Consider the following 14,309-nt stretch of genomic DNA (forward strand, 5'->3'; position numbering starts at 1 on the left):
TCAAATATTTCCGCACTCGTAAGGGGTTTCACAGTAACCTCCAGCGTAAATGACGCGCTACATCTCAAAGAACAGCTGCTGCTCAAGAGCCAGTTTATAACAAGATGGGTGCTTGGCCTTTCTTTTGGATACATTTCATCGACGTGTAGCACACATCTGGAATACGGTACAAATCACAGGCTCAGCTTGATACACTTTCTCAAAGTGAGCCCACCCCTATCAAGAAACAGAACTTTAACAGCATCCTAGAAGCCCTTCCGGTTACTCTTATGCCCTTCCACTTACTCTTATGCCCTTCCAGTCACCACCTTCCCCCAAAGGTGATTATTATCCTGACCTCTAACACCGTGGATTAGTTTTCCTGCTTTTGCCCTTTATGTGAGTGGAATTTTACAATATTAACTCTCTTGTGTCTGACTTCTTTTTTTCAGCATGTTCATGAGATTCACCCATACCATTGCCTGTAGCTATAGTTAGTTCATGCAGGCGTATATTTCATTGTATGGATATATAAAAAATTTATCTATCTATTGTACTGTCAATGGGCATTGGTGGTATTTATAATCTTTGCTATTATGCATAGTGTTGCTGCGAACATTCTTGTACAGTCTCTTGGGTGAATATCTGTATCTGTTTCTGTTCGTTACGTCCCTAGGAGCAGAATTGCCACATCATAGTTCAGGTGTATATTCAACATTAGTAGATGCTGCCAGTTTCCCAAAGTGGTGGTACTAACTGACACTCCCACCAGCAACAAGTTCCAGTTGCTCTACATCCTCACCAACACTTGACATTATCCACCTTTCTCATTTTATCCATTCTGGTGGGTATGTGGTGGTATCATGTTATGGTTTTAATTTTCACTTCCCACATGTTTTGTGTAGCTGAGCGATTTGAGCACCATTTTATATGTTTACTGGTCATTTGGATGTCTACTTTGATTTGGGGCCTGTTCAAGTCTTTGGCCTCTTTTTCTATTGGTTTTTCTGTCTTTCTGTTACTGATTTGTAGAAGTTCTTTATATATTCAGGAGATATATATATATTTCTTTCTCAGATATTTATGTTACAGATATCTTCTCCCACTCTGTGGACTTGTTTTTTCATTACCTTAATGGGCCCTTTTGAGGGTCTCAGACTCACTCTTGAGGGCAAACTAGTGTGAACTCGAATTGAGAGTATATGATTCAGGCAAGTCAGCTGATGACCAAGAATAAGGTGTGCTGTGTGGCCTTGGGAGTCACTAGATGTCTCTGAACACTCCTGGGCCTTGGTTTCCTCATCTGTAAATCAGGTTCCCTCTGATCATCCCTCGGCTCTTCAGCTCTGAAATCTCACTCTTCGGCAGCCTGCGGATGACAGCCTGAGATGGTGAATTCCATCAGGGCGGAGCAGGGGTGGGCAGGAGGTGGTGCTGGGCCATGAAGGGTTAGAATGACAAGAGGGAAGAGTGCCTTAAGAGGGCAAGCTTTGGGCTGAGACAGAGCTGAGCGACCTTGAGCAAACCACTTGGCCTCTCTGAGCCTGTTTCTTGGTGAGGGTCACAAGGCTTCCCTCTTAGTTCACAGTTTATTCAATTCATCCACAAATGTTTATTGTGCATCTACTATGTCAGGTACTGCCATAGTGACCATGGTCGAGGACCCTTGGCCTGAGAAGATTCTTAATAAATCCTAACTGCTATTTATTTAGCAGTAGTGTTACTATCGTGTAGCATAAGATATGGAGTGAACCCATTTAGGACTGTTGGAAGAGAAGTTTTCCGGAATGAGGGTACCCTGGAATAATTACGTCCAGGGTAGGTACATAGCTTTGCTGGGGCGACTGTAACAAGTACCATAGACTGGGGGGCTCAAACAGCAGAAACTTGTTCTCTCACAGTTCTGAAGTCTAGAAGTTCAAGATCAAGGCGTTGGCAGGCTTGGTTGCTTCTGGAGGCCTCTCTCCTTGGCCTGTGGATGGTCATCTTCTGGGTCCTCACATGGTCTCCCTCTGTAGGCATCTGTGTCCTGACCTCCTTTTCTCATAAGGACACCAGGCATATTGGATTAGCACCCATCCTAATGACCTCATTGTAACTTCTCTCTTTAAAGACCCCATCTTCAAATACAGAAGGTCACATTCTGAGGTACTGGTGGTTAGGACTTTGACATACAGATTTTGAGAGGCACACTATTTAGCTCATATCAGTAGGATACGCTAAGAAAGTTTAGAACTTTTCCTATTTATTTTAAAAAGCTAAAACTTGGGGCCAGCCCAGTGGTGTAGTGGTTAGGTTTGCACACACCACTTCAGTTGCCGAGGGTTTGCCAGTTCGGATCCTGGGCACAGACCTACGCACCACTCATCAAGCCATGCTGTGGCGGCAACCCACATGGAAGAAGTAGAAGGACTCACAACTAGGATACACAAATATGTACTGGGGCTTTGGGGAGAAAAGAAAAAAAGAAGATTGGCAACAGGTGTTAGCTCAGGGCCAATCTTCCTCAAAAAAAAAAAAAAAAAAGCTAAAACTTAATGTTTAATGAATGAATTTGTAGTTTAATATATCATAGTTGAAACAAACATACCTTTGGGACACATGCTCAAAAGTTGTTCCTGCCAGCAGGGCATAATTAAAGAAGTTTGAAGACCACCTTCTAAGGCCTCAGGCTACGGTGGACAGCAGAGAAGAGTTGGCAAAGATAGAACGTATCTGGGGGTTGAAATCAAGCCGGAAAAAATGAGACGACATCTGAAACTACAATGAAGTGATACAGGGCTGGCCTGACACAGGGATTAGGCCCGAGTAGCTGTGAAAGTGGGGGAGCAGCCAAGAGGATGAATGGGCAGGCGTTAGGCAAACAGAGTGTGAACATGGTAAATCACCAAGGGAAATTTTTTTTTTTGAGGAAGATTAATGCTGAGCTAACTACTGCCAATACTCCTCTTTTTTTTTTGCTGAGGAAGACTGGCCCTGAGCTAACATCCATGCCCATCTTCCTCTACTTTGTGCATGGGACGCCTACCATGGCATGGCTTTTGCCAAGCGGTGCCATGTCCGCACCCAGGATCTGAACCGGCGAACCCCAGACTGCCGAGAAGCAGAACGTGCACACCTAACCACTGTGCCACCGGGCCTGCCCCAAGGGAAATCTTCAGAATTCTGTGTGTGGCAGGTTGGAACTCCTCTCCTGTAAGTGTCCCTGCCCCGTAACTCAGGCTGGCCGTTTCTGGATGATGAAATGTGCACAGAGGTGATGCCTAGCACTTATCAGCAGCATCTCCCCAGCCAGCACTTGGGCTGCCACTCCCTCTCCCACGATGATTCCAGAGTGAGGCTGCTCCATCAGCCTGGTCCCAGCGTGGAGAAGACATGGGGCAGAGCATGGCAGACCCTTAGCGGTCATGTAGTGTGAGTGACAAATGCGTCTTTGTTGTGATCAACCACCAAGGGTCTAGGGTCATTTCTTTCTGCAGCTAACCTAGCCTACACTGACTGATGTGGTGTGTGTATTTTTCTCATATATACAGAACTGATAAACTATTTAATAACTACTAGAGCGTGAAAATCAACCAGTGAGAGGAAATGCCAGCTGGAGGCCCCTGCTGTGCCATGAGTTATCCTTTAATTGTTGGATTTGGGGAATGGGGTCCTGGGGAAGAGGTGGGGGTAGACAGGATTGGGAGGAAGAGGGATCCAAGGGGCTCAGAGCAACAGCTTCTTCCAGATGGTACAGAGGCATTTCAGTCCAACTGTGCCCGCGCTTCCCTGCTGACAGTGAACCTAAGCATAGGCTTTTTTTTTTTTTTTTTGGTGAGGAAGATTGGCCCTGAGCTAACATCTGTTGTCAATCTTCCTCTTTTTTTTTTTTTTTTTGTCTTTTCTCTCCAAAGCCCCAGTACATAGTCGTATATCCTGGTTGTAGGTCACTCTGCTTCTTCTATGTGGGACGCTGCCACAGCATGGCCTGATGAGTGGTGCTAGGTCCACACCCAGGATCCGAACCAGCAAACCCTGGGCTGCCAAAGCAGAGCACACGAACTTAACCACTTGCTATGGGACGGCCCCGGAATTTCTTAGCTAATCTCATTAGTGTGTGATTTCTCAGCATAGAGCCCTCACTTTAGATACGTGTCAGCTACAAGTCTATTTTCTTTTCCATTGCGCACTAAATTCATCCGACTTGAGTGCTTTGGCACTGCCATCTTCGTCATTGTATTATTGTTATTATTGACTTAGCATGACTCTGTGGTGCATCTCAGTAACACACTCCCGGGCACAGGGGAAGGAAGGAGAAATCAAACATCCCAGGGCTGGATTGGCATCACGAAGGACAGCACTGTGAGACCCAACTGTGGCTGTCGCTATTATTTGTTGAGGCAGCAGCGCTATGATTCTTAGGCCCACACTTGCTAAATGAAGGCGTTGGCAGTGCCAATTCCTATTTCTAAAGAGTGTGTTTAAGAGACTTGACTCAAAGGAAGAAAGCACACAACATCTGCCAACATGGCTAACCCCCAAACTCAAAAACAAACCCAAGATTCACTCCACCGGCTTGCTGAAGAAACTAAACATTATTCTAAAGTATGGCTGAATACCAGAGATTTATGGGCCGCTCGGAGTCTGTGTGTTTACACTCCAGTGCTTCTGATGGACATTCATTCTTGGCACCTCAGAGATGCCGGAAATGGCAGCTAGTGAACCGCCAAATGCCACAGAGATTTTAAGTGCCTCAGCCCCACAGAGTGTCCATCAGTTGGGCAGAATACAGTGCAACATCAGTGCATTTTTCCAAGCACTCTATCACATGAGCCTAGAGAATTCAAATCCTCCTATTCACAGAAAACTCGTTTTTAAAAGTTTTCCGTGGAGACCATATCTTAAGTCAGCCTTGTAGCCTCCACTCCAGCTCAGAGGCTGACGCACAGAGAGGGCTCAAAGTATGTGTGTTGAGTAAGTGGCCAAATAATTCTGAAGACAAACAGGCCAATTTATCCATTTCTGGGACCATTTCAATATGCCGTATACCAGCCATATACCATGATCATTTAATGAATGTTCTTGGATAGTCAAAACTGGAGAGTGGCGAGCCAGCCCCAGTGGCCAAGCGGTTAACTTTGTCATGCTCCACTTCATCGGGCCAGGTTCAATTCCGGGGTGCAGACCTACACCTCTTGTCTGGCTGTCAGCAGCCATGCTGTGGTGGCAGCTTATATACAAAAAGAGGAAGATTGGCAACAGATGTTACAAATCTTCCTCAGCGAAAAAAAAAAAAGCAAAAAAAAAAACCCCTGGAGAGTGGAACCCAATCTGCATAAGCTGAAGTCATGTAAAATTTTTAAAAATTCACATTGACATGTTTTCTGTTGGTTTATGCATGTGCAGGTGATTTCAGTTACAATACAACTTCAGGTCTACACGTTACTAATGCACTATCCCAGCTGCCATTCAGGACACTCATTTGAATCAGGAAGTTCCTGAAAGGCTATGGAACAATTTAAACTAAAAAGATGCCCCAAACCTCATACTCTTCAGTTGCAGATGTTCACTCAGAACTTAGTTACTCTTTTTTCTTTTTTTAAAATTTTTGGTGAGGAAGATTGGCCCTGAGCTAACATCTGTTGCCTATCTTCCTTTTTTTTTTTCTCTCCCCAAAGCCCCAGTTCATAGTTGTATATCCTAGTTGTAAGTCCTCCTAGTTCTTCTATGTGGGATGCTGCCACAGCATGGCTTGATGAGCGGTGCTAGGTCCCTGCCCAGGATCTGAAGCAGTGAACCCCAGGCTGTCAAAGCAGAGTGTGCAAACTTACCCACTACACCACCGGGCTGGCCCTAGAACCTGGTTACTCTCGCTTTGCACATAATTTTAAGAGATTCAGCTAGTGGGCCTGCAGGTCCACCCCAGAGCAGCAGAAGAAAATTAGAAGGGAGTGAAAAGACCCCTGTTTGGCTCAGGAGTGTGGTGCAACTGACAGCCTGGACACAGGCAGGCGGGGTCATGTGTTGTAGAAGGACACCTAAAACGGGATCCCAGGTGAAACTAGGAATGTCAGGAAAACAAAATAAGAAACGTCAGGATCAGAATCCCATGTGGACTGAGGCGCACGACTGAAATGCTGGAACGGGTGAGTTGAAGCCAGACAACAGGAAGGGAACAAAACTCCAAAGGTAAATGAGATTCAGACTCCAAGGACCAGAGGCCAGGTGTGGGAGAGCAAGCAGTCCCCACGCAGCAGGGCTCCTTGCTCTGGTCAGGCGTCGGGGCAGAGCAGCCTTGGGGGTTTCACGGCTCCGTACTGCTCTCGCCAGCCCTCTTGCCTCCGACTGCATCCTCCTCCACGCCCCAATTCTCCGCAGCTGGGTATGAGGCAGAACTAACGCCTGGGGAAATCACTCATCCATTCATACATTTTTATTGTGTGCCTACTGTGCGCCAGGGACAACTGAAGGGGCGGGAGATACATCAGTGAATAAATGGATTTGGCCTGGATGGAACTTAGACTCTGAAGAATAGAAACAACAAGGGTTGCTGATGGAGTGAATGTGGGCTCAGCAGCCTAATTCGACCAAGCCCCTGGGCTTGTGGTCGCCCCTTCTCAGGGGCTGGGAAGTGGGTTTTAGCAACTGGGCTTTGGAGAGGTAAGAAGTGACACTCTGACTTCAAGGGTGTGGTCAAACCAGAAGAAGCAGCCCCCAAAGTCAAAGACCTTAGCCTCAGAGTCCAGGCGGGAAGGTGCACATACCTCCGCCCTTCCTGGAAGGCGCGGTACCGGAGCCCAGTGCCATTGCTTATTTTCATAAAGACACGTTAAGTGTAGGTCATTCTGGTAAGGCAGCCGGGGAGTGTGCAGCATTTTACAAAATTTTCCACCCCAAATGGTTTATTTTTAACGGTGCTAAAGGAAAAATTCTCATTTTACCTCCCAAAAGGAAGGTTTCGTTCAGAGAGCTAGTTTCCTCAGCCTAGACCTGCAGGGGGACTGTAACGAGTCTCACCCTGCCCATCACGTTCAGAAATCACTTTACAGTTTGTTACCAGGTGTCCGAGCCCGTCCGAGTGCTCAAATTAACGCACACAGTACAAGCTGGAGGGAGGGGCCCGGACGACACTTCCCCTCCTGGACTGGGCTTTGTATACGTGCTTCGTTTTCGTTGCGGCGGTTTAGGGAGCGACCGGGCTACCACGGAAACCGCCACCTCCAGGAAGACGGGAGGAGGTGTTAGTTCTGAGTCCCCGGCGGGTCCCGAACGCGCCAGGGAAGGGCGGGGCGACCCGGGGGGCGGGGCCCTCGAGGTGGGCGGGGCCGGGCGATCCGGGGGCGGGGCCGGCGCGGGGCGGGGCCCGAGCGCGCCTGCGCAGTGCGCTCTGCTCAGGGAGGCGGTGGCGACGCGCAGGAGGAAAGATGGAAGACTACCAGGCTGGGGAGGAGGTAACGGCCGGCGCGGCGCTGGGGAGGGTGGAGGCCGGAAGCCGCGGGCGCGGGTGGACGGCGGCAGCCAGGGGCGTGTGTGGGCCCCCGGGCCGCGTCTGGACGAGGGCGGCGGCCGGGCCCGGCGCAGGCTGCCCAGCGCTCGGCGGTGACCCCGGCCTGGCCTCCCCGGGCTCCGTGTCCCTGCCAGGGGGTGGGGCGCGGGCGGGGCGTGGTCCTGTCGTCCTCCGGGTGGGGCTCCGCAGCCCGGACGTCCTCCTCCTGCGGCCGCGCCGGGAGCATCCCTGCCCCGCCCGGGCCCCGCCCCCTTTCTTCCGGGATGCAGACCCCCACCCCGGAAAAGATGCTCCGCGTCCTGGGGTGGGGAAGACCCAAGGCCGCTCGTGCGTCTGCTGCCTGATGTTTTAACCCGGGAACCCAGAGTGACATGCACGCGTGACACGCACCTCCAGGCACCTCTCTCAGGTCCTGTCCATCACGGATTTGATGTAGACGTGCACAGGAGGAGACTCCGCCTTTGTCTTCCGCTCTGCACCGTGTTCTCCAGGCCGGTCCACCGTGGCCACCATCACTTATATTTCATTTCAGCTTGTTTGAGGTGCCAGTAGGACAGCTCATATGTGTGGGAAAAAAATAATCTCTTATTGCCACAGTGAAGAAGCAGGGTAAAGCATATAACGATTTGCCAAGCAGGAGACGTTCATTGTAACGGTGTGCTGTTAGAGGGGCTTTCCTTCCAGCTAACAGGCATTCAGGGACTACAGCGGGTGGGTGCTGCTACTGTAGAAGAATAGTTGCCCTTTTATTTCTTGCTAAATAATTATTCTTGTTGAAATTCAAATAGATTGAGTCCTATGTATTCTGCAGTCTGTCCAAAATAAAAACTGTAGATAAATTTTGTAAGGTTTGCTACTTTGCAATTTTTGAAATTGTTTAAGCAGGAATGTTTTGAGGAAAAATATCTAAGGCTTAAGGACCGATTCTATAGTTTCAGTTTTGATCTGATTTCCTAACTAGCGGACACTTTCTATGGCAGTATCATCTTTAGTGTTTGGAAGCTGGTGGCAACCAAGTGAATAATTATGAGAAGACATGGTTCAGGAGCAGCCACTGTCAACTATTTTCTTTTTAGCTATTGAAAGTAGACAGGAGCTTTTCCCTGTAAACTATTAACTAATGTGATACTGGAAAATGGCTTGTATTATAGGAATATTGAGTAAAACTTTAAAAAAGGAAACGACAGTGTAGGAGAAAGCCCTTAATCCTGGCATTGTGATACTCTGCGTCCTAGTTCTGGTGCGCGCCAATGCGGTGGCTCAGTGACTTCCTTATGCCAGATCTCTGGTGCACATCTGTGAAGAGAAGGGCTGTGGTGGCCAGCATTCTATAGGAGATAAAGCCCTGAGTGCTTGACACCAGGACTCTCTTCTTTCTAGCAGGTGTGCCTTAGGTATTTACTGAATTGTCCCTGCCAGTCCTACTGACAGCCTCTGAACCAAGCCTTTTCCGCACATCCTCTGACTTCATATAGATACCGGGGCCTTTGTAACTCTCTTCTCAACTCCTTGTTCATCTTCTCTGTAGACGTTGAACTGCCCTATGGATTCTGTACAACTTCTCTACTTTCAACTCAAAGTCCATTCAAATGCCCTCACCCTATTCTCTTTAACCCCATGGAAAGTTATACAGGCACTTTCCTGTATGGTTTAGGATCACTGGAGTCCAGGAATGATTTATTCTCGAAGATAAGGCAAACTTTGGTTACCAAAGTGAGTTGGCTTCGTCTCCAAGGCTGACTTCTGCGTACAGCAAGTGAGAGGGCTTCAGGCAGTCGCCTCGGGATCCTCCTGGAAGGAAAGGCGCATCGCTAGAACAGGGCTGCCGTGGTCAGCCGCCCCGCAGGGAGGACTTGCTGCCCAGAGCAGGGCCCTCTGCCTTTATTCCTCCAGGATGCATACTGACGGGGGGCGGGGCGTCATGTCTACAGCTAAGGACTGTTCCCAGGACTCAGACGGAACCTTGTACCCATTCAAATGTACCATATGTAGAAAGAAAAAAAAGACCATTTATAAATTGCTGGCGCTAGGTCACGGCTGGCAGCCCACCCCCAGCTCATCCTGACTCCCTGGTGGACAGTTGTGCAAGCAGCTGGCTGTGTAGTCCTGAAGTAGGACAGCATTGAGAAAGAAAAATAATTATCAGGAAATAGTGTAATCGTTGTAACTTTTACCACTAATGGTGGTAAAAAAACAAAACAAAATTTCAAGCCTCCTCATCAGTTTCCATCAGGGAAAGCGTCGGTTAATTTCCACCAAAGTCAAGTAATGCATGAAGCTGCTGTGTTTGTTAATGATCCTAGCAGCTGGTTGAGAGACGGAATTCTGGTTTAAAGTGAAGTCAGTCTTTTGGATCATGGCACGATTAAATTTAGGATCATTACCTAAATTTGCATTAATCAACGCATGGAAATGGATCTTTGAAATCGATCGAACTTAACTGATTTTCTTCCTTACAGACGGCTTTTGTGGTAGATGAAGTGAGCAACATTGTAAAAGAGGTAAGAGGAGAAGTACTTTTTAAATGTTTGGTTAATGGCTTATATGAGTGAAAATAATGTGTTTTAAATACTGTCTTGGAATTGTTTCAACTGAGCCTGTGTGTTTGGGCATTTCAAATAACAGGTTTTACTTCAGTGAATATCTAGATAAGAATTACTCCCATATTATGTAAATTATAGATTTTAAATCAGCAAATTTTTTATACTAGCATTATTATTGAATGTTACTAAAGCTCGATTCTATAACCTTTTAGCATAAAAGACTCATAGTATACACATAAATATCCCAGTGTTTAATGAAGAAAGAGTGAGTATAAAAGAAACTGAACAACTTCTGGTTACTCAAGAGCTGGTGCTCCCGTTGGGGCTTACTCCTTTCTTCATTTTTCTTGCATTCCGAAACTACCCACTTTAGCGTTATTGACTGTGGTACCTCGCTTAGATGATGAGAATGGGAGACAGAAAAGCATATTTGTCCTTCATTTGTTCAAAAAATATATATTGAGGGGGCCTGCAGGGGGCTGCCCCTCAAAGAGTTTACTGTATGGGGCAGGGGCAGACGGACATCAAATCGTTCCGTGTGGCCAATGCCAGTGTGTGCGCTGTGGGGGCTTCGGCCCACCTAGCGAGTGCAGGGCCCCTTCAGAGCTGGAATCTGGAGAATGAGGAGCAGTAGGGTTCACTCAGCGAAATGGGGGGCACCCGTCCCAGGCCGTGGATCACGTGCGCAGGCTGTGGGGGGAGCGTGGGGGGCGTGTTTGAGGGACTGAAAGGGGGCGGTGTCACTGGACTAGGCAGAGGGCTGGGGGAGCTGGGGCCGGAGCGAGGCCAGAAGGGGGTTCCTGGTCAGCATCCCTTCCCCGGGGAGATGGGGCCCAGGAAGGGGAGCCACTGGCTAGGAGGAAGTCACTAGATGATCTTTACCATTTGAGGTTATGTATGTCACTTAGAATTGACACTAATGCAAAGTATTGTTAAACGCAAATTACTGACTAATGCCAGAGTGATGAAGAATCGCAAGCTATTTTTGTGAACAACATCAAAAAGCAAAATGACTTTGTTCTACCGTATGCATCATTCACCATCAGGCAGGATTTTCTGGTTCCTTTGCAGGATCTATAACAGTTTGCTTCTCACAGTTTTTCTACTAAATATAGTGTTTCCTATGGAACCAGTGGGGAGCAGGAAGGTGGGGAATGACGCTGGAGCTGGGAGAAGTGGAGTTGGTTTGTTAGAAAGGCCCCTTCAGCGTTGCTAGTTGTCTGCCTTACCTTTGACTTGGTTACCAGGCAGCAAGGACAATTGAATTTCCAGCCCCTATGGAGGCATGAAGTGACATGGCAGGTGTTGAGGTGTTACTGTCACTTGTCTCACCAGCCTCGACAGCGTTTTTGCCCCTGGCAGTAAGTTAATTCTGCACTCGAGCTATTTTAAGTACTGGGTACTAGTAGATTTAGGTGGGTCCAAAATTGGAGGAGGTTTTCCTCCCTCCCTGAAAAACAGTGAATTTCAGAGTGTGTGTGCAGAGTTGCCGGAGTTCGAGGTCGAGCTTGAGTGGAGCTCCCCCTTCTTTGACAATCCCCAGATCTAGTAATACCCTGGTCCCTGTAAACTGGGAGCTTCTGTCCCCCTCCCCCACCCTCCCCCACCAGCCCCATTTTATGCCCTGAGCTGGGGAGGGGAGCAGGACATGGCAGAGGATGCAAACGAGCTGTGATAATGGGTAGAGGGAACAGGATACCAAATGACAAGTGTTGAATGTGAACTCTTAAGTCCTGGGATAAAAAGGAATGTCTACAGGCAGAAATCAGCGTGTGACCGTAGGTAGCTCTTTGTTCCTCAAAAGCAAGGTCGCTGGGCGTAAGCCTCAGGCGGTAGACCCATCTATCACCAAGGTGCACAACTCAGATCCCAGGACTAGTTTTCTCTGCATGTCTGAGGACAGAAGTTGGCCTTCACTGAATGTTTTCATTTTAGATCAAAGCTGTCATAAAAACTCAGTTTTCTGGTTTCCAGCACAGCAAGTTAAAAAGAGGTAAAGAAGAAAGCTGTTTAGAAGCGGGCACACTTGCATCAGCATAAGAGGCCCAGAAAATCATAAAAGAGACTGTCCTGACTATAAACTTCAACGAGAGTAGGGGCAGGGAGCATTACAGACCTGAGTAACCTTGAGCACACAGCTGAACCCTCCCCAGAACACCACACAGAAAGAGAGGACCAGGAATTTTATAATAGAGAAAAAAATCCATCACAAACTTAAATAAATTTTGGAATATACAGAGTTGTTCTTTAGTTATCTGAGAAATGCACTAAGTGGTAACATATTCCCAGGCAGTGTTGGATAAAGGAAGTATTTTTTGAATACATGATTATCTGGACAGTTTTGTACATTGTCCATTGTACAGACGGCTGATAAAGATTCCCACATCTACTCTGCTTTGAAGAAAGGAGCAGGCAGAGTGAAATATTTTCTAGTCTCAGGAGAAAAGTGTGTTGCTCATCTCCAGGTACTCAAAGCAACAGTGGACACTGCATCCAGGCAAAGTGTTTGAGAAATATGACAGAGCCTATGTGATTATGGATCTTTAAAAACACTATGAAACTGACTTGAATGAAATGTACACTGTGAAACAAAAGGTGCGTTTGCGGAGGAGTCCTGGAGACAAATAAGCCTGCAGTGCATATAAATTGTATTCAGCAGTTGTCAGGGTGATTGCCTTTCAGGGCTGCCTGGACGGTGCTGGGTGTGTCTGCCTACAGTGACCCCTATGTGCTCTGTTTTCTAGGCGATAGAAAGTGCAATCGGTGGCAACGCCTACCAGCACAGCAAAGTCAATCAGTGGACCACAAATGTGGTGGAACAGACTTTGAGCCAACTTACCAAGCTGGGAAAACCGTTTAAATACATTGGTAATGGATTTCTGTTCTTGTATATGGTGGTGGTGGTGCTTTCCTGATCAGAGGCCGTCCAGAGCAGGAGAGAGCGAGTGTGGCAGTGTGTGCCTAACGTCAGAGTTCCCAGGAGGAGTGGGTCACCTGTGGAGGTGACCGCCCACCTGGCCTGTTTGGCTGCTGGCCCAGCTGCAGGCATGGCACAGACTCCACAGCCTTTCAGATCAGCTGCTTTTAGAACAAGTGCGGTGTAGGAAAGGAAGTGTGGGCTTGTCAGTGTCGTGGGACCAGACAGTCTACCCCTGTCATTTGTAGTATGAACGTCAACCACACGATCTTCATACATATGCTACAAGTGGGCAGAAAGAAATTGGTGTTGCCAAGTAGATTTCTCTAATAAAAGTTTGTTGTAATCGCAGTGACCTGTGTAATTATGCAGAAGAATGGAGCGGGATTACACACGGCGAGTTCTTGCTTCTGGGACAGCTCTACTGACGGTAGGTGTCTGTTGTCTTGTGGAGCCTGGTCGTGGGTGTTTCCCCCAAGGCCCTGCTGAGATCTGGATGAGTCAGAGCAGCCTTTATGAACTCTGTGCTTGCATGTTGCATGTCTGAATGCATGTTTATTTGAGTCACCTTTTAATACACTCATAGGAAAAGACTTGCCACCTTTCTTCATTTGTGTACCATAAACAGGCAAGTACTTGAGTGTTTTGGCCTTAGTTGGAGAAAGGGGAAGCTCGGGTCCCCTGCTTTCTTGATGTCCAATGCCCGCCCGCCTCCCTCGTCCCGCAGGCAGCTGCACCGTGCGGTGGGAGAACAAGAGCATGTACTGCATCGTCAGCGCCTTCGGGCTCTCGATTTGACCTCGTCCAGCCGTGATCTCCTTTTGTCAGCTTTTCTCTTCCATCTTCTAACCACCAGCCATGAATTCAGTGAACACCTTTCTCATTCTCTCTAAGTGTGTTTTTTGTGGCACTCTCAAAATGCAGAGAAGAACCGAGTGGCCGCACTGTTGTACGAACTACACACCCTACTCAGAGGACTCAGCCACCACAGGCACAGGCCTGCACGCCACTTGTCTTAACTGAATGTTTCTTTTCAAAGGTGCTAAAAACTGAAATCTGTTGGTGTGAAACTTTCTCTACTCTGAAATGATTCAAACACACTAATTTTCCATACTTTGTACTTTTGTTAGAATAATAAATTATTCCAACTTAAAGTTTGTGTTTTTCTTGATGGTCTTAAATAGTGTCACAAATGAATTCTTCATATTTAGGTAGTAGCTTTGGAATCTATAAAACTGTGAAAAAGGAAAAGGCTTTGGTCCTCTTCAGTACAGTGATTTGCTAATTTCATTCATGGGACCAGGATCCTGCTGGCTTGCTGTGTCCTGATTAGATTTCTAGTCAGAAAGGGCACCCAGCCTTCAGTCTTAGGTTTCCCTCT

General features: G+C 47.5%; 1 protein-coding gene across 2 annotated transcripts; it reads left to right on the forward strand.

The window, feature by feature from the left end:
- The first annotated feature begins 7,296 nt into the window (after nucleotides 1-7,296).
- Nucleotides 7,297-14,082, forward strand: DYNLT1 (dynein light chain Tctex-type 1). 2 transcript variants are annotated; one of them, XM_023633112.2, is made up of 5 exons: nucleotides 7,298-7,412; nucleotides 9,928-9,969; nucleotides 12,756-12,879; nucleotides 13,281-13,358; nucleotides 13,656-14,082. In XM_023633112.2, exons 1-5 carry the CDS (start codon nucleotides 7,386-7,388, stop codon nucleotides 13,724-13,726), a joined length of 342 nt encoding a protein of 113 aa, XP_023488880.1. In that variant the 5' UTR covers nucleotides 7,298-7,385; the 3' UTR covers nucleotides 13,727-14,082. The 2 variants fall into 2 exon arrangements, with proteins under 2 accessions (XP_023488881.1, XP_023488880.1); XM_023633113.2 differs by lacking the exon at nucleotides 13,656-14,082 and having other exon boundaries at nucleotides 7,297-7,412; nucleotides 13,301-13,356.
- The last annotated feature ends 227 nt before the right edge of the window (nucleotides 14,083-14,309 follow it).

Source organism: Equus caballus, chromosome 31 (assembly GCF_041296265.1).
Source record: "Equus caballus isolate H_3958 breed thoroughbred chromosome 31, TB-T2T, whole genome shotgun sequence".
NCBI classification, from domain to species: Eukaryota; Metazoa; Chordata; class Mammalia; order Perissodactyla; family Equidae; genus Equus; species Equus caballus.

Bases quoted from the DNA above. Each gene is read 5' to 3' on its own strand.
- DYNLT1 (XM_023633112.2), top strand. From the start codon at position 7,386: ATGGAAGACTACCAGGCTGGGGAGGAG. The intron at 9,970-12,755 runs GTAAGAGGAGAA...TCTGTTTTCTAG, and splicing joins TGAGCAACATTGTAAAAGAG to GCGATAGAAAGTGCAATCGG. The intron at 13,359-13,655 runs GTAGGTGTCTGT...CTCGTCCCGCAG, and splicing joins CTGGGACAGCTCTACTGACG to GCAGCTGCACCGTGCGGTGG.